Source organism: Stegastes partitus, unplaced genomic scaffold (genome assembly GCF_000690725.1).
Source record: "Stegastes partitus isolate 25-593 unplaced genomic scaffold, Stegastes_partitus-1.0.2 Scaffold107, whole genome shotgun sequence".
Taxonomy (NCBI): Eukaryota; Metazoa; Chordata; class Actinopteri; family Pomacentridae; genus Stegastes; species Stegastes partitus.
The window spans coordinates 224,692-247,743 of NW_007577838.1; the positions used below are offsets into that span (position 1 = coordinate 224,692).

General features: G+C 42.4%; 2 protein-coding genes across 9 annotated transcripts in view; both read right to left on the reverse strand.

The window, feature by feature from the left end:
* srcap (Snf2-related CREBBP activator protein) overlaps positions 1 to 2,448 on the reverse strand; it is a 40,383-nt gene extending 37,935 nt beyond the window's left edge. For both annotated transcript variants that reach the window (XM_008277753.1, XM_008277752.1), the window contains exon 1: positions 2,235 to 2,448. The gene's annotated coding sequence lies outside the window, so the exon portion shown is untranslated. The remainder of the gene's footprint in view (positions 1 to 2,234) is intronic.
* Positions 2,449 to 3,682: 1,234 nt separating this feature from the next.
* On the reverse strand, positions 3,683 to 22,808 carry fbrs (fibrosin). Of its 7 annotated transcripts, none has more exons than XM_008277755.1 (19): positions 21,032 to 22,808; positions 17,886 to 18,062; positions 17,552 to 17,578; positions 17,434 to 17,463; positions 17,123 to 17,171; positions 15,885 to 16,230; positions 15,552 to 15,787; positions 14,858 to 15,102; positions 14,698 to 14,742; positions 14,434 to 14,532; positions 13,910 to 13,978; positions 13,663 to 13,701; positions 13,168 to 13,239; positions 12,885 to 13,035; positions 12,433 to 12,513; positions 11,695 to 11,778; positions 11,331 to 11,396; positions 7,247 to 7,463; positions 3,683 to 6,690 (listed from the first exon to the last, which is right to left on the reverse strand). In XM_008277755.1, the coding sequence occupies exons 1-19, from the start codon at positions 21,332 to 21,334 to the stop codon at positions 5,100 to 5,102; spliced, it is 3,927 nt and encodes a 1,308-aa protein (XP_008275977.1). In that variant the 5' UTR covers positions 21,335 to 22,808; the 3' UTR covers positions 3,683 to 5,099. The 7 variants fall into 7 exon arrangements, with proteins under 7 accessions (XP_008275977.1, XP_008275976.1, XP_008275979.1 ...); XM_008277754.1 differs by having other exon boundaries at positions 13,910 to 13,993; XM_008277757.1 differs by lacking the exon at positions 13,663 to 13,701.
* Positions 22,809 to 23,052: the final 244 nt, after the last annotated feature.

Sequence of the window (23,052 nt, forward strand, 5' to 3'; positions counted from 1 at the left end):
CCACTTGCACCTCTTTCGCTGAACTATTCAAAGGGTCAGTCACCTAAATTACTATTAAATGAAATTTGCAGTCGGTTAGTGATGCCTGGAGTGCAGACCTGACAAGGTGAAATGGTGTTTGGTCAATAAGTTGCCCTCTGCTGGAAACAGCTCCCCTTAGAACTTAGATCTGCCCTAACTGTGTCCATTTTTAAAATTAAGCGAAAGACAGTGTTTTTCACTGCTAGTAAATAATCAGGTGGATCTTACAATGTCTGGTTCTAGACTGGCAGTAATTTCATTCTGCACAGTTCCATTGTCTTTCTTTTTTTTTTTGCTGTTCTTGACAATCAGTTTTATTCTATAAAATCTGTGTGCACTTTATTCTACTTTTCCGTACCTTTTAAAAAATAATAATTTTACTCTGCTGTATTTTGTATTTTAACTTTTAGAAGCTTTAATTTTAACCTTTGCTTGCAAAGCACTGTGAATAACCCCTGTGTATGGTGAGGTGCCTTTCGAATAAACTTGCAGTTGCTTATGAAAACAAGCATTTCCAAAGCACACCTTTACATCTACAGCTATGTAAATCCCACTGTGTACTCTTTGTGATATTAATGTGGAACATGTTCTGAGCATAGAAACAAAGTGGGATGACCTTACTTTGCCTGCAGCACAGTGTCTCACATTTTATACTCATTTTACTCTGAAATAACTTGCAAGTGGTGCAGTTAGCATGTTAGAATGTAAAGATTCCAGGGCTGGTCTGGGACCCTAACGTGCAAAAGCCCCCGACAGCTAATGCATGTGATTAATCTTTATTAGATGCTCAATTAGTAAACAAAAATATCACAATGTGTGGGGACGATGAGTAACATGTCACGTCACGAGAGAAGCAGCAGCAAACACTGGAATAGCAACGCTAGCCAACTGCTGCTAGGACTGTAGCTGCTGTCTGTGGCTGTGTTTCAGTGGGGTTGCATGTTGCAGCAGTAATAAAAAAAATAATATAACAACAAAAAATAAAAATAAAAAAATAGTCCGTGTAGCAGCAGCAAGAAAGTGAGTAGCTCCGTTAGCTAAAGCTCCAAGTTGCATTTGCTGCAGTCGCCCACTGGAAGATGTTAGGAATCCTGCAGCACGCGCTCTCAAAGCTAAAAGCCGGTGACCAAGCGCGCGGGCCTCCGGTCATTCAATGTAGTGAACGTTAACGTTTTTTTCATTGTGTCTTGTTGTCGCCGCACGGAGCCCAAGACGAACCTCTACCTTTGGGGAGGGGGCGATCGTGTCTTTTAATCGGTGGATGTGTGAGCTCAGGCTGGCTGCGTAGCTAAAAAGCTGAAATCTCATTTCTGAGTGGCAATGAAGCCACAACCTCGGGAGCCGCACACACACAAAAAAAGCCACACAATTAACAACAAAAAAAAGAGGTTAACGCCTTAACGCTTTTTTTTTGCCGGTTTGGCTAGTTCGTGTGCTCAGCTAGCTAACGTTAGCTCCTACAATAACACTGGTGCTTGGGTGGCACTATAAACGAGGAGAGTGGGGGGGAAAGCCTGCTGCTAACTAGCGAGCTACAAGAGTTAGTATAGGGTGCGTTCATTTGATGCGCAGGCGCCCCATCCCACCCGCAGTTATGTAATGCTCCCAGCTTCAAAAGGAGCCCCGTTTGTGCCGACACATTTGATTAAGTTGCTTCGCAGCGAGACTCACAAAAAAGACATCGGAAAGTCGCATTAAAACCCGCTTCTGCATGCACTACAGAGGGGGACAATCACTCGTGACGTCACTGCGTGGGGTCAAATCTCTTTTAGAAAAAATTAATTAGTTAAAATTATTCACTTTTGAGCGCTGGTGGCTATTAGTTTCTACTTAAATATACAAAAGAGCAAAAAACAATGTTAGAAAGTTCCATATAAATTTTGCAATGATTATACGGGGGATTTAGGGGGTCTAACAAGGTCCCACTGCTGGCTCTTTACAAGCGACGGTACGGAAATTAAGGTTTAATAGGAATTTATTTACTTAAATGCAGTTCACGTTGGCCTTCTTTCCGCCGTAAAGCTTTGGAATTCGTTGCGCTTTCAGTTCGTTGTAGTGTCTGAAATATTTCAACGCAGTCCGCTTGAAAAACAGCACCAACTGAAATGCAGTCTAATTGTGTCCCTTCGTCAGTCTGAGCCCCCCTCAAGTCCCCCATTACTTCCTCCTTGCCCCCCTCCCTCTCAAGGCCGCCATCTTAAGTTCCCACCTACCTGAAATTTCCGACCAATTTTCTTTTACTAAATTCTCGTTGAAGGAGTCGTCATCCGCGCAAAATCGCACTCAATCCGTGATGCCAGTAATCCAAACTGCCTCCCGGTACCCAACGAGGTACCACTAGGTCTGTGGGAAGAAGTTAAAATACGGACCGGGAGAGACTGGGTTTCGGCGCAGAATGTAGCGGTCGCGGGGAGGAGACTTTACGCAGCGAAATGGTGGAGGACCGCTGCTGCTGACAAAGTACAGAACGCGCGGAAATCTCGCGAGATGTGGTCAAGCGCGCCACTTGAAATTTTGACATTTCTGATAGTTTGCACGTTATTTACCGGTGTTGGTGAGCGACTGCTACAAATCAGAAATAGTTTACTGCTTTACCAGGGGCCTACGTAACAAAATGTTGATATTATATCAGGTTATATCGTATACATTATATTAAAATGAATGTGATAGTTCATAGTATTAAAAATGTATTCTTCTACTCAGCCCAAGTCCATAAAAACACTAGGAGTTCCTTTTAAACCTTAAGAGAAAAATGTATATATATATATGACAGAACAAAAATAACTTATTATAAACTGAAGTGTTTATGTCAGTATAATTTGTGTGTGTGATTTGTAAAATACATATATTTATATATATATTTTTAATATCCTTTCGATCAAAGACACTAACACTTATGGCATGCTGATATGCAACACTGTTAAAAATGCAGAATATGGGAAGTAAGCAGAACAGCTTATTCCTTTTAAATATAAGATTAGTAATATCCCTAGTATGGCTTTCCTTTAATGCCTCCAAAGGATATTCAAGTTTCAGTGATTGTTAGATTGTGTAGAAGCTGCAACAATTGATTGTCAACCATTAAGTTAAACACTAAATATGATGGTAATCTATTTTAAAAATTCATTTTTAAAAAAACAAAAACATTTTAAATCCTCAAATGTAAATATTTTTACGTTTCTTTACTCTATAATGTTTTTTGAACATTTTATGATGTTTAGACCAAGCAAATAATCAATTAACTAAGAAAATAACTGACAGAATTATCAACAATGAGTCAGTTGCAACCTTAACTGTGTGTGAAGACAGAGCTCAGCGTGCATATCATGTATAAAATGTTAGATTTGCTAGAGCTAAAACAATTAAATCTTATAAGCAAAAATCCCCTCCAAAAAATCACTGGTTACATCTTCTAAAATGTAAATATGCTGCAGTTTTCTGGAAGAAAACTTAATACTGGCCTGTGACTGTGCGACATGTGTGAAATGGTGCTCTGAGAGGTGGTCACTGTCTGACATGTTTCACTATTTTCAAGTGATTTACAAACAGTAATTTATGGATTAACTCAAACAAAAGTGGTCATATTAGCCTACAATAACAATAATCGTTACTTTCACTCCCAACATTTAAGGATTCGGAACAAAAGACCCACACAACAGAGTAAACAACAATTCATTTAATAATTAATCTTTGTGGTCTCTAGGGGAGGGGTTTGAAAGGTATAAAATGGTCATATTAAAATAATCGACCCAGTCTTTTCCCTCTCAGGATACCCACTGTCTAGTTGTCTTTGACACAAGTCCTTAAATTTTTTTTTTCAGTTCTTCAGCAGATGTCCCACTTATCCATGTATATAACTTATTTTTGTTGATGAAACAACGACAGTTCAATGTACAAGGCTCCCATAGTCCCAAATGGATATAACACACAACCAATGACACACAGGCAAACCTCCCTCTCAGCATAATAGTCATAGATGAGATCCTTAAAGAGGCCAGAGGTTGCAATGGATACGGCTTAATGTTCACAAGCATTAAAAAGTTTTCTGTGAAGCAAGCCTTTTGCTTTGTCTTTTGCATGTTTTGAAACATTACTACCTGGGGAGAGAGTACTGGTTGATACCCGAAACAATGACAAATAACATAACAGTGAATATATTTATTATTATAGAAGATAATTAATGTTAAGAATAATAATTACAAAGGCAATTTCTCTAGACTACTATAATCTGGTCCTGCTCATATAGTCAAGAGGAGATTGGGAAACAGTTACAGGAAGCTCTAAAATACTGTGTTCACTCACACAGTATAGCACAGTTCATTTCGCCATTCATCCTTTGAAAACAAAAACAAGCCAAAAAAAGGTTGAATCTCATTCTCAGTGAAGCTGAGGGTTTGGAGTTAGATTTTTGGGTAAAGCAGGAAACTGAGGTACGATGCTTACTGATCTTAATTAAATGGTCTCATCAAAATCTGTCTTCACAATGACAAAAAGACACAAAAACAGAACAGAGAGCACCACTTTACCACTGTATTTCTAAAAACCCTCATCCACAATACCTAAGCAGGGTTGATTTATGCAGAGGAGGGCTTCAAAATATCCCATAAGTTAACCAAGCTGAGGATGAACCCTGGACACGTCTTCAAGGTGTACATCCCCGTCTGGAAGTCATTTCCAATCCACCCAGAAAAGGCTTGCTTAAAAGCATGGATCATAATTCACCTGACAAATGAAAAAGCTGTCCTCTGCCTCTTCTTACAGTTTTCAAAACTGAGAACTGTAACAACCGACAGCCAGTATAAAATAAAAATACACCAAGGATGCACAATTACCATGTACCTTTAAATTGCACTGATAGAACCGTTGGGCATATCCGAGTCTTGCATTTCCCTCCCTACCATCACCACCAGCCAGTCACGGTTACCCTATTCTGGGGGGAGAGTGGGTGGACTGGAGCTGGTTTGGTTGTGTAACTGGGAGGGCAGGGTTTAGTAGTCTGCAAGAGGAAAAGGGGGCAGGTTGAGAGCAGCACAGTGATCCTGACATTTCCCTTAATCTCCTCCAGTGTTGTCCCTGTACTATCTGGACTCTCCATCTTTGTGGGCGCTGTACAGTGCCAGCTCACCCGGCCCTCCAAGTCTAGAGCCGCGGGGGGGCGTGGACGACCGGCTGGTGACGGACGGAATGAGTGGAGGCGGTGCCCCCACCGACAGAGCTCCCACCAAGCCTGCAGCGGTCTTTGCCAGGATGCCGTTGGGCACGTGGTGCGCGTTGAGCGGGCCCAGACGGGAGTAGAGGCCTGCGTGGTGCTGGGAAGCAGCGGAGGCTCCTGGAGGGAGAGGATGGGCGAGAAGGCCGGGGTGGAGCTGCTCCAGGTGAGCGGCAGTAGCAGCATGAGAGGGGCTTGAGAGGTGAGAGCCATGAGGGAGGTGCGGGTGCATCCCAAAGTAGCGAGCCCGCTCAAAGTCTTCCCTCAGGATCTGGGCGCGCTGCTCCTCATCCATCAGCCCACCTCCCGGGGGTCCAAGCTGAGGAGGCCGGTCGAAGTGATGAGCCATCAGGCCAAACTCTGGGCGAACAGCAGAGGAGGAGGCAGCAGAGGTAGAAGTCGGAGGGTGGTGAGGGGCAGCGGCTGCTGCTGCTGCAGCTACAGCCGCAACCCGTTCTGCCTCTATAAGGCGCTGATGCTGGAGCAGCCGAGCCAGGTGTGGATCGGATCGCAGGGCCAGGTGAGGGTCTGACCGAAGTGCCAAAGCTTCCCTACGATGCTGATGTTGCTGAGCTGCCAGGTCCCTCCAGGGGTCCCAGGTGTAGCTATGTGGACCCTGTGGTGGTCCTTGATGTGGACCATGGGAGAAACGTTCTCCTCCCGGGCCCACCACCAACCCAGCACCTGCTGTGCTCCCCAGGTACGCCTCAATCCTTGAGCGGTCCAGAAGGGAAAGGTGCTGGTGGGGAGGAGGGTTTGGAGTGGGTGGCGGGAGGGGAACACCAGGAGTGGGAGTCAGTGATAAAGAGGAGGAGGAGGGGGTACCAGAGCTGGGGTGGTGTGGATGGCTGTTAGGGCGGTCAAAGCCGTGGCTGTGTACTGGGGGAGGAAGGGTGATGGGGATGTGCTCCGGCTCCTCTTTCCGCTCCTCCTTGACTTTAACCGGCGGGAGAAGCAGCGGAGCTTTGGAGACGGGAGTTGTGGTCCGGTCAGACTTCTTGGCCTGAGACAAAGAAGTAACAGAGGCAGAAGCTGCACAGGAAGCAGGGAGGTTACTGTCTCTTTGGGAGTGCGAGGGCTCGCTGTGGAGGCTGTGTGCTGTCTGGGCCAGTGGGCGGGGGTAAAGGTCCAAAGGAGAGGCTGCTGAGCGGTTGGAGGGTGGGGGAGTAGTGAGCACAGAGGAGGAGGAAGACCGGGGTCTGTCCCTGTCTGCTACTAAAGATGAAGGGCCAAGAGGAGGCCCCCTTGAAGACACTGTTGGCACTGGCCTCTTGTCCCCATCCCTGTCTCGCTCGCGGTCTCTGTTTAAGCTGCGTGTCAGGTCCTCAATAGGCCCACTGCTTCCCCCCAGGCCACTGCTGTGGCCATTAATGTGGGAGACTGGGGTGCTACTGCGGGGCTTGAAGGAGGGGGCAACTGGAGACATTCTCACAGGTTGTCGGCCATACATTATATTGTCTCTGCAAAACACAACAAACGCACACAGTTTAGGCATTAATACCAATATTTAACCAACACAATCACATACATTATAACTAATCTAATCTTTTTTTAGTTCTCTTAAACAGGAGCCTAAAATAATATGCAAAACCAGTCACACCAGTTTTTCCATGTATCTCATTACATGTAGAGTATGTAGAGTGATACATGTATTATTCATCAATCAGTGGACTATTTAAATCAATGTTGTGTTAATAGCTTTGTGATTTGGATAAAAATGTAGGAAATATTTTTGTGTTTGGTTTAAATTTCTTTTAGATAAGATGTAATGAAACTTTATTAATTCTGAAGGGAAATTTTGTGCCAGATGTTGCTCAGAAAAGAGAAAATAACAAGAAATTCAGTGTCTAGAAAGTAGAAAAGCAGTTAAATATGTATATACAAAACTGACATAAAATAAGTAAGCTAACATAAGGCTAGAATAGAACAGTAAAAAGTAATACTGGCAGTTATCCTGAGGTAATACTATCACACATGACAATGAAGTGCAATCATTTTATCAGTCAAATGTCATACCTGTCTTTTTCATCCTTGATGTGGGGGATGTCTCTCCTCTCTCCGTCCTTCCCTCGGTCCCTCTCGTCCCTCTTGTCTGCCCCTTTAGCCCAGCTGGGACCAGCAGGGAACCCAGATGGGCCACCATGTAGGCGGTTCCACGGGTCATGATGGTTGGGGGTGGACAAGCCTCCGACCACACTGGGTGGTGGGTCTTTAGGGCCAAACACAGAGCTTGCTGCAGAAGGGGGGAAAAAAAAGAAAAATATTGTAATATGGATTACATGTTTCACCTTAAACTTTCAAATGGAATATTTTACTAAGCTGCTAGTGCCATCTTGTGGAGGTAAAAAACACATGCCTCATACCAGGTTTTGTTGGTAGCATCTAATACCCAAGCGAGAATTATTATGAAGGAACAGCTCAGTAAAAACATACCTGAATAACAATACACATTTTAACTCTAAACTTGTTTGTGTTGCATGAACAACCTCTTCTACAGCATGTACAAACATCATAATCAAAATAAGTTGTTCCTTGCTAAATGATCAAACCTCTTGTGAGGCTTTAATTGGTATGTTTTAACACTGGGAACTTGTATTAACTCCCCCAGCTTTGTTAAGTTGATAAAACACAACTAAACAACGGGGCATGCTCCCAAAAAGCAAGTTGTTTTCCCCCAGTTTTGCAGAAATGCTTTCATTGTATTTAAATTGCATCCAATCTTGATGGCGACTCAAATTAATGCTTCAAACCTTGTACTTGTATATCAATGACAAAGCCCAGCACAGCCATTCACAGCATGTCTCAGTAACAGCTGAGCTGTAGCTCAGCTCTGAGACAGGAGAAAAAAGTATTAAGAGGGGAGAAAAGCATTGAGAGGGAACAAGCAAACGCCTTCGCCAAAGTTAAAACAAGCATGTGCTGCTGAGAAGTGGAAGCAGAGCTAATAAAAGTTACTAGACTGAGTGATTACTCAGAGCCTTAGTTGAGTTTACGTGATAATTATTCTGATTATTCCTGATATATGGGTGTAAAAGTACATGTATTCCAGAAGAGTTTGGTACAGGAAGGTTCAGTACTGTATATTCCATTCGTGTCTACATACTCGGACACCTCGAACAGAATTTCCAGAGTGCAAGTTAGCACCTTGAACGTTTTGGCAGTGCACCAGCAGCCTTTAAAGCTTGGAAAACAGTTTAACAATCTAGCGCGACGTGTTAAATCACGCCACACATTTTAATCGGTCTTCCTGCAACCAGAACCTGCGACTTCTCTGCTCACACTGTACAGGTCAATCATCTGGCCGCCATGTGGGACTCACACAAAATGTAGGCACGCTAGCCCACGTCAGTTTTAGAATTCAATAAAGTTTCTTCAGAAAAGACGGCCGTGTCCTCAGTGTTTAGAAAAAAAAAAAGATTAAAAGCCAGGGTTACTTTGTGTACTTTTAAAAATGAAATTGCACTAGTGGCTTAATGGTAATTCAATTATGAGTATGTTACACATGTTTTAATGCATTTCTTCACATCAACATCACTGTATTCAACTGCCTTAGCTGTCACAATAAGAACTACAGCCCATGAGACATGCTGACATCATGTTTATAATTTTCCAAATAAATGACAAAAATGTTGCTCCTTGTTTTCTCTGCTGTACTGAAAACAATTCAGGCTTCCTTCGGTCTCAGGATGCGCCTTTGGGTGGTGACTATGCAGTAAGCATGACTGATCCAAGTACAGTAAAGGCAGTCAGCCTGTTTTACATGTTTGACAGAAATCTCTGCTTTCTTCCTGGTAATTCTGATTATTTAATAAACAAAAAAGTCCATTATGCTTGTGTAACTGAAACTCTAAATAACAAATCCAGTTAACATAATTACGTTTTATCCTTAGTTCTTATCATTTTGACGCTAGTGTGTTTTCCTGTGGTACTGTGGCCTCAAGCATATACCTAGACACCCCCATTAAAATATATATATAAAATTCAACAAAACCCAGGGCTGAATCAAAGCTGCACTTGTTGGAGCAAACATTAGAGACTATGTCAATGTCTCTTAGCATGACAAGATCTCAGTTCCTTGAGAAATATTCACTGGCTTAAGGGTAAGATATCAACTACAACCATAAGTGTGGCAGGCTGTGGTGAATGATTATCAGAAGCACTGTGGAAGCACCCACCTCCCCAGTTCCTGTTTTTAATTCAGCTAACAGTTACCTTTACAACCATCACCACATGAGCAAATTAGCTGCTGAATGTGAGGATACAGTAGCTTCCGTCTGTCTTTATCTCTGCACTGGTGCACAAAAACAACCTGCAAAATCACCTGTGATTTCACTTCTATACAAAATCTAAATGTGTCATAATATTAAGACTTGATGATATTTGACAAAGAGTTAATGTAGCTGCAAAAGCTAAATAAAGCCCTTATGTCTACAGAGGTCACTGCAACAGCTTACATGCACAAAAACACATTTATGGTGTTCAATAAAAGGCAGTCTCTAGTGCTCTTGTTCTGTTTTCATTGCCAGCGTCAACCAGCAAAGGTGTGACTCGACAAGCCACAACATGCGCACCATCATTTCTCATTAGCAGCATAGATGTGCCAATCTGTGTGCTTAACGGTCCTCCGCCACTCAGATGGATGTGTTAAATATTTATAAATTAGAAAACATTATGTTCTGCACTACCTGAACTAGGTTTCTGCTCTATCCTTGGACGGAAATCGCCAACTATAATCATTACCAACCTCAAATACTCTTGAACATCTTTAAATATGCTCCATACAGCTTTAACCTGAAGGACTGAGCGCTTTCATTGCAGCAAGACTGAGAGGATCAGTCTGGATTTTGAAAAACCTGTCTTGATGCAATGCTCACATGCCATATGTAATATTGATTTATAGGTTGCTGTAATTGTTTGCATGTCCATGCTTGGCTGGCCATCCAGTGATCTCTTCCTACTGTCGCTTTACTATAAAAGATGATGCACACATTTCTAAGTCAAGCGGAAGAAAATATGTGACTTCAGCACTCTGTGTTAGGCCACAAGAGCACATTTTCATCTTAAAATGTTCAATGATTACTACAATAGAAATAATTTAATCATTTCTGTGCATAGTAACCCATGAAAACACAACTATTTACATACACCGAGCGTGTGTCTGTCAGTGTAAGTAGAGCAATTCTTCGGACAACGTAAGACCAGAGCTTTGTTTGCTTGGATTGACAACATGGTGGAGGTGTTGCTCAAAGGAAATAACGCAGGTTGAGGTTTTCTTTTCTACAGAGAAGCAGCCACATGACATAGGTGTGATGAATCAGGAAAGGACACGGAGTGACTGATAAAACCGCATCAGAAGACGTCTGTGTGCATCATTGTTTCCAAAAGTCTCTGAGTGTGCTCCAATATCTAAATAGTATCGTATTATGTAGTACACAAGAAAAATATTTAGTACGTCAAATGCAGTACACCAAAAGTATCAGGATATCTCGTCAGCTGCAGTACATACTTCAAGTATTAAAAGAAAGTATGCAATCGAGAACACAGTCTTGATCTCTGCCTGTCGGGACAAAAACACAATCCTGGAGTTTCCAAACACAAATGATGTCAGCAGTGTTTCCAAAAGTCTTCCTTTCAGGGCTCCTAAAACGCAGCAGTAGTGTTGATGCTATATGTACACATAGCAGAAGTTATTTAGAAGTTAGAGGTTGTGTAAAACTAAAAATAATCAAAGTTTAGCCTTAGTTAAACAGAGCAAGCATCGTCTAAAGTTTCAGCAAATTTCCCTTTATGTGCTATCACATCAGTTTCCTTGTTGAGTCAGAGAGAAGAGATACTTCCCGATAGTTTCATTTAGGTTTGTTATCGATACACAACACCAGTAAGACAACAACCAGGGCAAAGCCTCTGACTGTTGTAACCTTATATTAGCTTTGGCTGAACTTAGGAAATGTATTTTTGCACTGACTGTAGATTTCTAACCCTATTTCTTAAGTAGAATCATGTTAGGAGGGGATCATGTCGTGGACAGTGTGGAGGAAGAATGATTACAGTGACAAGTAAGGCCGACTTAAGCTACATTAGAAAAAAAGAAAAGCAGCACCTCGTTGTTTGAAATGAGGGTAGTATAGTCGGGGCCCCAACGCAGAGAACTCCGGCTTCGTCTTATCTGCAAAGATACTGCATCGGTCAGTCATCGGTCCTGTGCCATTACAGGTTTGTAAAATCCCATCTCATAGTGCTGTGTAGTGTTTTGGTGTTTGATAAGCCTAAATCTATTACCCAACTACACGATCCCACCAGCGCAGCCTTGTGTTGTGTTAATATTAAGTTGTTTTCAGCCTGAGCGCTCACGTATGCTCAACACACATATGGCATGTGAGGACTGTAATAGGACAGATTTGAAAAAAAATTGAATCTATCCTTTAAGCTTTATGTTTCAAGAGTAGATATACTGTAAAACTTACCCAATGTTGGGCTGCCAAGTCCTCCAAAGGCACCAGACCCCAGAGCTCCCAGCGGGGTGAAGGGTGGGGATCGGCCATACGGATCTAAAACACACATCAGGACAACTTGAGGAATGTTGCGTAGATACAAACCTTTCAAGGACTTCTATTTCTACTCATTTCTAAGAACATGGACATAGAATACAAGTGTTCTTGAGGGGTCGCCTGATACATTTTTTTAAATACCAATTATTAGTAATCATGGAGAACAATAACCACTATTCAGAACATTACGTACATTTTCAGTGAAGATTAAAATCTTTGTGGCAAAATTTACACAACTTCTAATTGAAATGCCTCTTTTTAAATGTTTAATTAAAAGAGAACTTTCTAGCATTTATCCGTTCGTGTTTAGAGGCTATTCCTCATGATAAATAAGCTATCAGATAGTGCCGTGGGCAGGACCTTGCTCGAAACCACAGAATGACTACAGATAGAGAAAGGCAGCTGCATCAGAACTGACACATTTTTAAATTAATGTTTTATCAGAATTGGCTAAAACTAATCCTGATAATCAGAAAAATGCTGAATACTGCAACATATAATTAGCCAGGCTGTTAATCAGGCAACCACTTGTTCCATGAGTTTTCCCAACTGAAACTGCTACGCTACACTGGAAACAAATTTGATTTTCAGAAATTCTTAAAAGGTTAAGGTCAAATTAAAATATGTAAATATTGCACTTTAAACTACTCTTACCCAAGTGTGCAGTCGGTGCGAGGAAAGAGGAGTGCGGCGCTGATGGAGAGATGAAAGGAGCTGAGGACGGATTGACTGCACCTAAGGGGAACGAAATAATAACACAAGAAGTCATAAGTAGTTCAAATCAAGCGTGTCAAGGTATTCACACACTATTTTGCTGTGCTATGCTGTAAGAGCTGTCGAGCCCCAGGGATGTGAGGACAGAATAACTGAAAAAACTGAAAATGATCTGTAGCATGAGAAGCACTTCACGAGTTCCCAATAGACAATGATCACAAACATGAAAGCAGAAATAAAATAAAGGGAAATATATGGCACTCACAGCTTTAATACTGTTGTTTGTCATGTAGCATATTAGTAATTGTTGAATTTTCAAATAAACAAACAACAATAGATATGAATAAATAACATTCTGATTGCATTTCTTAACAGAGACAAGAATGCTGCACCTGTGGAGAACAGACTGGGAGGTCTGGTCAGGTCATGAGTGGGAGGCAGGGCTGCTCCCATGGGGCCGAGTTGGCCCAGTCCCCCAGCACCAGGGAAGCGGGCCAGCAGGTCACTACGGAAGTCCAGCTTGTTCGGATCAGCCTGCATCAGCTTAAAAAAATAAAATGGGTAGGACAGTCAACGTGGTGCATAATGGGGTCACAACACTTCTGATCTGACGACTTCTGTTTATCTACTCAATCGCTGGAACCTGCCAGTGTAGCAGTTAAAATACACACTTACCTTTACTTTCTTCTGATGGCTTAGGATCATCCAGGCCACGTATACATGCATAGCGCACCATTTTCCTGGTTTCTGCACAGCACAAAAATCAGAAGGGTTCAGTATGTTATTCCATGAATCTTGCATATATAAAGCCTTTGCACACAGAGTCAGAGTCAGTCCTGTAGTCTAGGCTCTACGTCAGGTTAGAGATTTGCAGCTGAAGATAAGGTTACTAACTAGGCTTCAGTACAAGTTTGGGAACACATATGAAAAAAAAGAGTCAGTGAAAGATGCGTAAGTAGGAATACAAGAAAAGAACAATCACACACATTGTACACAGCATCATGTGTAGGTCTGAAATATCTAACTGGGTGTGCAAGGGCGGAGAATAGACCAGTAGCAGTCAAGATTACAAGTGAGATTAGTGCAAAGAGTGAGCGAAGCAGTGAGACAGTAAAACAGGCTGAAGGTTTTAAGGAGCCAAGGGATTCAGAAACATCTGTTTTTGCTTACATTACTGATTTTCAACGATGTCCCAAATGGATCAGTTAGCTACAAGAGAACAGAAGTGTAAAACCACTTTTAATCAACATATCTCACTCTTTATCAGGAATAGTTTTGCACTCTTTACTGCACTGACTAGGCCCATGTTGCAGCACATCCTAGCCTAAACTGGTTATGCAGATTAGTGTACTTATGAGCAAACAAATAAGGTGATGATGCAAACTTTACCAAATCTAAGTAAGCACATTGTCCTTACCCTGGGGTCTTTGGGCTGCAGGTGGTGAGGCACAACCCCAAGTCGTGCTGTTATATCGGGACCGGTTCCCTGAGGGACAAGAGGCTGTCACACACAGCACAACACATGAGCCAAAGCCTACTGATCTACAAGCCTACAGCTGATGAGTATCTGGCATTATTCTTTCTTTTGGGATTTTTACTGTAACTGATGCAGGTACAGCTGAGCTAAGAGATTCTGAGAACAGCTTTGCAAAAGCAGAGTAATTATGAGGACTTGTAGCACCCCTGCTGTTCGAGGATCAGTGCTCCTTGTTAAATTACCCTCCAAGCTTGCAACATTGTGTGGGAAGCCCTAATTGTTATCAAACACACTTCAAATTTTCATCATTAGTCCTCGAGTGTGGGAGCTCAAATGAACAGTAACTCTGACCAATTTGAAGACAAAAAGCACACCAGGTACTGTGAGATATCTCCTGACAAAATGACATCTAGTCGGTGCCCAGGAATAAAATATACAAAGACACAAGCAGAGTTTTCTCTCACCTTTGGCTGAAAAGCTCCTTGTAAGGAGCTGAAAGGCCCAGTGGGAGGAATCACAGGCTGAATGCTCGGCACTGAGGGCGGCGGATATTGTGGGAAGAACTGACACACAGACACACGCAGCTTAGTGTCGATTCAATCACTATCACTTCCTTACATTTTATATGCAGTTATTGTTTCAGAGATTTTGGACCTAAAATCTATTCTCAGACTTGTCACTAATATATCACCACCTACAGAATCAATAAGATTACACAAGATACTCACATGGTTTCGGTACAGCCCGTCCATTTTGCCAGGAAACTTATCAAACTGCAACACAAAAGCAGGGGGTTAAAACAAAAAGCTGAATATGATCCACATTCCCGCCACACTGGAATTCCAAGTACGACACAGATGTTCAGCGCAGCAGCAGAGAGAGTCTCACCAGAGGCTGCGCCGTGGCTGTGGGATGCAGGAAGGGCGTGAAATGTTGGTGCGTGTGCGTGTGTTGGTGCTGGTGGTTGTGCTGATGGAACTGGAAGGCCAGCTGCGGGATGCTCGGCTGGTTCTGAGACGTGCGGCCTGATGAGCCCGGTGCAGAGCTCGATGCTGATGGACCACCGGGAGTCGAGCGGCCTGCTGCTGCCGCGTTGTTTTCAGCCCCTGGGACGCTGCGTCGGCCCTCGCGCTCTGGTGGAAACAACAAATTCAAGAGTTGAGCCAATAATTCTAAGTGAATAGTGGAGGGATGTCAGGATAATGGACATTTTGGGGATATATTGAAAACGAACACTGATTACACCACATCTAAAATATGCCAAACTTTACACATTGTCTGATTTTAACACCTGCTAGAGCTAAATACAGATGCGTACAGAAGTGCTACATATTCTCACTTACCACAGTGCTAATCAAGCATGCAGCTTCTGCTTTATATATAGAAAGCAAAACCTGCTGTGTTTACTTGATCAGATCTCAGTTCATCAATACACAACTTCCTCAACAACCCAGACAACCGCGGGAGGAAGTCTGGATTTGGTTTATTTTCGTAACATATCAGTCACCGTGTTTCCATGAACAACCGAAACCGACCATCAGATCGCACCAGCAGTGAAAAGTGGCATTTCTGTCGTGTGTACCTGCTGCTGCTGAGTGGGCAGGGCCTTGTAACAGAGGTGGAGGTGGAGGCAGGCCAGGTGAGGACGTGAACGGGGCCCCAGAACTGGCTCGGGACGGGGGTCGGAGGGGCCCTGAGGTTCCTGAGCCCCTCATGTAGGACAGAGACACACTGGTGGAAGGAGTCGGGGGGCGCATGGAGGATGAGGAAGACGCAACAGATGAAGCAGATGATGGAGGCTTGACTGGGGTGCTGCTCCTGAGAGGAAACAGAGCAGATGGTGAATCCAGATTGCCATTTGTAGAACATAAAATAATGCATGTCAGCAAGACTCAAAACACAAACATCACCAGACCTGTTGTTGATGTTGTAGATGGAGTGAGATCGTCCAGACAAAGTGAGGAACGGCTTGGGTTTGGAGAGCGGAGGGCTGCCGTTGTGGTGGCTGCTGTTGCCGTTGTGCCGGGGGACCGTGCCTGAGGCTGAGACTGGGGAGTGGGAAGGCAGGCATGGAAAGGGGACAGTAGAGGTAGAAGAAACAGGCTCTGGGAAGTGCGGCTCCAGGCTTTTCTCCTGACTTCGCTCCAGGCCGGATACTCGCGGGGTCACCATTAGCCGCGAGACCCCGCCACAACGGGCCGGTAGAGGCGGGCAGCTTTTGCCCATGGATGTGCCCATGTTTGAAGGGGCAGGATCCACGACTGGGGAAAAAGACATCGTTCAGCATTTTGCCTTTTCTACATCTAACACAGTAGAGTGACAGCTGTGACAGAGTTCTTAGGGTAAAAGGTCTCCCCACACATTTTAAGCAATCTGGTGGGTTATGTTGAGGACAATCCTGACGTCACTAGGCAGATTCCATCAGCCAGATGTGACACACAAACATTACCATTTCTTCATCACTGCTATTAAATAATACATGCATTAAGTCACAGTAAACGGCTGTTTCTTGCTGCACAGCAATCTCTGGCCTCAGGCTATCCTACATAAAAATAATCCCCATGGCTTCCACACAGTGAGGCATCCCGATTTTTACATTCCAGGCTTTAAAAAAACAATAACTCATACTTATATCATTAATTAATCAATAATCAGCAAGCATTTTTTAATATCTTTAAAGATCTATTTTAAGGAAAGTGAAATCAGAGACATCATATGAATAGCTGTGTGGATCTGAAAAGACCCTTCCAAGGTTTTCATGTCACAGTGTGATAAAGGACATGTTTTTGTCATTTTCTAAAGCCATGAAAAATGTAAGTCATTACAAACTAAACCCAATTCAAAATGAATCAAAACAAGTGCCTTTCATTCCGTATCATGCCTCCGTAAGCCACTGTGTGGGGTGAATGCCTCTGTATTGTGTCGTTTTAATATCTGCAGATTTAAATCAGTGCCACTACGTCCCTTGAATCCAAGCGTAACAATAACTGAATGAAAACAATCCTGCCTATTTAACTAATTTTCAGTCAAGATCTAAATATAGCCACATGAGAGATCATTGACAGACACATCACTTCATCGCTTCCTGAATGTGAAGCAGCAGAAAAAATAATAATAAATCACAGTGGAGTGACTGTATTAAATTTCTCAAACCTTTTCTAGTGCTCACTGTGAACACTGGATCCATGTCGTTATCTGAGGCCTATACAGGAAAATAAAACAGACATCATTAGAACTCAACAAAAGTCAACAGACATTTTCGTAATCATATCAAAATATAGAAGGGATTTTGTTAGGAGCTCTAAATTATCAAAATTCAGAAAGAATTTAAGTTTATTTTGTTGCGTTTCCCTTCCTGCGGAAACTATGACGAGCATTGCAAACTGCGTTGTGTCACATAATTGCTCCTTAATATGAAAAACCCGCAATAAATATCAATAGGAGTACATGTAAACAGTACACACCTTGTCTCCTGTATCACTCTCTGTGTCACACTGAAAGAGGATGGGGGAAAAAACATTCAGATTTGCATCTATTAAGAGTATTAATGTATGTACACTAAATATTAGAAAAGAAACTTACAATGTAACCAGTCTCCAAAGGGTGCCCCTAGAAAAAACGAATATATATATATATTAGCATCAATGGGACTCAGTTCATATTTTATTTCACGCAATGTCGCTTCATTTAAAAAAGCAACCTTGAATGATGGGTGCTGTTAGAATTTATGCAACAGCAGGAGCCTGAACCAGTTTTACAAGCTCATTTTCAATAGCAGGATATACAGGTCATTAGCACGGCAGAAATGTAAACACAGTTGTTTGATTAGGAATTGGCTCAGCATCCAGCATGACAAGTTGACAGTATATTCAATTACAACATTACAGCCTTGCAGGGTCATAACTTTAAGGTTCACCTCGATCTTTCTCCTCTTATTTCTACTCTTGTTCCAACAGCTGCTGGGGTAGCTGTGAGGGGCCACTTCCTCCGGCTCCGACATCGGCCCGCCGCCGTTCTCCTCCGGGCCTCTCTTCCCCTTGTTCCTCCTTCCCAGCATATCAGTGCGTTGACTGGGCTTCAGAGAGCAGTCCATCTGATTATGAAGGGGGAGGAAAAAGCACCGTTTAAATATCTATTAAAAAGCATAAAATTTGTGCGCCTGAGGCAAAAGACCATCGGCAAGCTGCAGGCTGATTAAGGCCCTGACAAGTCTAATTTCTGCACAGTTTCTACTGGGAGTGATCGCAAAAATAGAAAGAATGATGTAATGTAATACAGCCTGCATGAGACTACTACTTCAGCTGTTTGTGCGTGGACTCAATTATATGGTGTGTTTTTAGACTGTATTTTGTGGCTGCTTTGTATTTTTACCACTTTAATATATAGATAGACTATATCAGAAGCAACGCACAGCCTATAAATTACTCATGAGTTTAATCACCACCTTCCCAAGAGAAATTCCCTATAATACAGAGATTCCCATCTTTCTTATTGTTTATCTCATCTACGCCAGGGGTCAGAAGACAAATGAAAGGAATTGCGAGACGATTCACATGTGACGAAAGAGGAAGAAAAAGCATCTCTGCTTCGTCGGATCCTCTTTTTTTTTTTCTATCATCTTTCTCTAGTGAAGTAATGGAAAATATTAGCTCTCAAGGTACGGACAGCTTATTACAATGGCATAATTAAAAAAAACAAGGGAAAAGAAAATCTTAATTTCATAAAACTGCTTAAAGTAACAACTCTGTCATAAGGGGTCATGAGAACCAGTTTGTTGGCTTTACAGTGTCACAAACTTAAAAAAAAAAAAAGGGAACCACTGACGTCAATAAAGTAGTTCTTCAAACTACAGCTGTGAATCATGAAATTTTAGATGACAAGTAACTACCATACAAACAATTGTGATTAACGATTTCTCTTTTACTATTCATTTTGTGCCTCTTTTTAGTTTTACATCAGTGGTTATCAATGCCTAGACCGCCACCTTTTCGCTGGAAATCTGTGAAATCTACAATTTATTCGGCTCTTTTTTTCCCATTTGTTTTAAAACCACAATGTGCCAACAATGATGTTGTGTAGTTTGGCTTTACACTGAATTCATGACACCAGTGTCATTAGAAGTTGAAATTCACATCAATTATTAGAAATTAAGCTCCCTGGAATTGACAGTTTGTGCCATTGCACCTTAGCAGAAGCAATGGGCACAAACGCAGTGGAAATAGTGACTGAAACGTGGTATTTCCACAGTTTCATCTCGCTGCTTTCTATAGGTGTATGGAACGATTCTAACGGTTATGCAAAGTGATTGCAGTCTGCCCAAATAGTTGTGATCAGGCAATTATTTAGTGATTGTGACAGGCCTACTTTAAACCCCAAGAGAGTCAAGGGTATTGTTTGTATTGACATTCTTAGATGACATTACTGATGCACAAAATCAGTGCATTACAACAAGATAACATCTGGAAATTACAAGGTGCTGCTGACACACCCTTAAAAATGACACGTTTTGAATATTCTGTTTGGTAGACAAGTTTAAAAGTTATTTTGTGTCATTTATCATGTGAAAATATCTTATCTACTTAAATTTTGAATTAAAATAGATAATATTCAACATGAGGTGCAGGTAAATTGGCACAAACCAAGGTCAACATAGCTTGTCAATCCAACTGAGGGAACTGTGTCTTTTACAGAACAACCGCAGGCAATTTGTATCGTAAACTAATTCAGTTGGGAAATGAAACATTTGCCAAAGGAACTTACCATGTTCCACCAGTACACAAAAGTAAATTTGAGCTGGTCTGTTTACTTTTTTGGTTTTTTTCTATTGGCAGTTTCAGTTTCATGCAGTGGCCAACCATCTTGAAATTCTGCGGTTCATTTGACTGTAAAATTGTGTCACCAAGGAGAACGGTGGAACTGTATGTTTGTGTGTGTAAATGGAGAGTTTTACAAAATAACCTATTGACAAATTAAAGCAGATTCACCCTGAACCACCCTAAATTAACCAATATTTAAGATCATCTTGTAGCAGAGTCAAAATCATGTCAGTGATTATATTAGCGCTGCAATGACTAATCAATTAACTGTCATTTATTTAAATAATCATCAACTATTTTGATAATAGATTAACTGGTGTGCGAATTTTTAAGTCACAAAGCCAAAATTCTTTGATTAAATGTTATTATTTTCTCGTGTTGTTCCTCCTGTAACTGAATATCTTTGGACAAAACAAGACGTGAGGAAGTCATCTTGAGCTTTGGAAAACACTGGTAGCTTTCACCATTCTGACACCACGCAACTATTCCATTAATTGGGGAAATAATCAACGGAAAATGAAAATTAGAATTAGTGGAAATTCTGATGTTTGTTTATATAAGCATGATGTATTAAAGCTCTAAATGCATTGTGGGAACTTCCCTAATTTTAGACCCCCGTCACATGTCCTGACAGACAGACAACTGATTTAAGCAAGGTATTAATTTAAAGTATTTAAGTGAAGAGCCTGATCCAAGGACTTTGACAACCCCAGCTCAGCCGCAGGGTGGTACACATTGATCCCCCCTTCTTTTTTTTTTTCTTTTCTCCCCATATGGAATCATCTTTTTTCTATCTTTTTCTAAAAAATCCATTTGGCAGCTCATCAACACTTCTCAGAATTAGAACATGAATAATTGAGGCCTTTCCAGAACCCATCAGAGGGATGCCTTGGGGTTTGGGGTTTGGCCTGAGTGGATTGTTTTTCTCCAAGCAAGGAATGGTGTCAGAGTTGAGGAGTTCAATGTGCAGCCTTTCGCACCTTTTGGCTGCAGGGAAAGAAGGCATGAGTTGAGGTGATGGAGGGGAGCAAAAAGGACAAGGATTAAAACAGCCATCAAAGCCCTACTGCTCCACACACGTCGATCAATTCAAATAAATTAGAGGCAAGGTTTGTGCCAACTGCCTGCCACGCCACATTAAAGGGGAATCAATCACTGTGATTAAACTAATGTGGGAAATAGATGCAGTTTGATGAATGACAGCTGCTGGTGGGTGTAAAAGACAACGCCACATCTAGACATTTACCTCCAGTGCCTCCAAGCTGATAAAGCTCGCAATAGCGAAGCCGTCAATGATGTCTTCCTCGCAGGACACCGACTCCCTCTTCCTCCGACGTGGAGGCCTGTGTCTCCCAAATCCGGGCCGGCATTCTCTCCCACCGGGACCCAGGACACTGTTTGTCCCACAAGCCTCCCGATCGGAGCCCGAGGACAGGGATGTGGCCTGCTCCTCGGCCAGGTCCACTCGCCTCCTCCGCCGCTCCCTGTCGCGCTGTGAACGGGACCGTCGGCTCTGCCTGAATCCAGTGCTTCGGCTCGGGCCCTCCATGTTCACCTCCTTTTGTAACTCCAGTGAGACCAAAGGCACTTTATTCAAGTCCAGGTCCGGCGGAAGGCACCGAACCGCAAATAAAACACCACCACACAGGCCCTCGCAGGGAGCCCCTGTTAAAATGGCGTTAATGGAACCAGTGGCTATTATTTACCGTCCTCTGACAACAGTCTATTGGCATCAGTGCCTTTCTTTCGGCGAAATTTGAGTGTCATTTCAATTAATCTAGATACACAAACTCAGATCCGCACGGGAATTTGAAACATCCACGACAAAACACAAATGTCAGGACATCGCTGATTGTGTCTCTCAGACGGCTAACATTAGCTAGCTAGCTAGCGAGAAATCCAACCGATAACCACATAAGTTATAAACAAAAAAGACACAAATCTAGTCGCGTTACAGACAAAGCAGGATAAATCGAGCGGATTACAAAATGAAAATCACGTCAGTGTTGGCATTGCTCAACACAACGAAATTAGGAATTTCCTTAAATTTCTGCACACGCTGACAAATTTATTTGCCTGTTAGCAAAATGTTAGCAAGTTAGCAAGGCCAATAACCCAGATAACAGACATTAACACACCGGTGGCCGTGACATCTTTTCATATTATTGTTAAATTTGACATATTAATGTTGACAGCTGCTGTGAATTACGCCTAAATTAAGGAGTATAACGAGTTGTCTGGTTGACTTTACTGCTAGCTAAGGTTAGGTCAGTGTTGACTCCAGCCAATTAGCTCATTCGGTTAGCATGTACAACTCAATACATTACAATATATTCAGCCAACGAGCTAAGAATAAAACTATATTCTTAAAATTTGTGTGCAAACACCGACAAGCCGGGTAGTTGACCGTGCAGCTAACTATTATCCCGAAGCCTGGAGAGCGAATTTTCCGGCTGTCGAGATGTTGATGGCCGATAGTAATGGTTGAATTCGCATCACATCAAAAGAAAGACGTAACGTTAGCACCCCGGCTAGCTGCTAGCCGATCCAGCTGTTAGCCAGCTTACCAACAATCTCTCTATTTTTTTAATTTTTTAAAGGAAGCAGAAAGAATACGGAAGATCTTTTTTTTCACTACGAATCACAGAATAATAATATCTCGCGTCTTCACACGCAACTCTTCTTTCGTTCCACCTCCATCATAAAGAAAAAAACCGAGGCCCAAATATCAAAGCCTCGGTGTCGATTTCCATAAACGAGGGTGTCGGCCAAGCCCCCGTTGGGCTGGGCAGCTCCTGGATGCAGCCTGTGTAATCCAATGTTTGGGAGAAGTTGGACCGCTCGCCGACGTCTCCGGTTGGTTTTTCTCGCTAAATCCAGTGTGCAGATATACAGAGAGAGAAAGCGAACGGCGCCGCTGCTGCGCTTTCACAAGTTTCCACTGAATTGGAAATTTATCGTGAAAATCAGGGAGACACAACCCTTGTCAGCCGTGCAGTGCATTGTGTGCGCCACTCTTCTTCCTCAGTCAGCAGGCTGGCAGCTCCGCAGCTCTGCTTGTGCGTACCGCCACCGTGTGGACACGTCCTGCACGTCCACATATCGATGTTATTCTAAAAGCCATCATAAAAACAAATGTATACAAGGCCCTGTGCTGTGACTGAAGCTTAATGAAATGAGCACGAGTGCTTTTTTGCAATATTACTTTTATTTATTATAGATTTTCTACATATTGCACACAGTATAGAAAATGTGCAACACTGCACA

What these genes read in the sequence shown, in the direction of transcription:
- fbrs (XM_008277754.1), bottom strand. Translation starts at nt 21,334, where the DNA reads ATGGAGGGCCCGAGCCGAAGCACTGGATTCAGGCAGAGCCGACGGTCC. An exon ending in TCAGCTTGGAGGCACTGGAG is followed by an intron (nt 18,063 to 21,031) that starts GTAAATGTCTAG and finishes CTTCATAATCAG; the next exon opens with ATGGACTGCTCTCTGAAGCC. An exon ending in ACGGGCTGTACCGAAACCAT is followed by an intron (nt 14,533 to 14,697) that starts GTGAGTATCTTG and finishes TCTGTGTGTCAG; the next exon opens with TTCTTCCCACAATATCCGCC.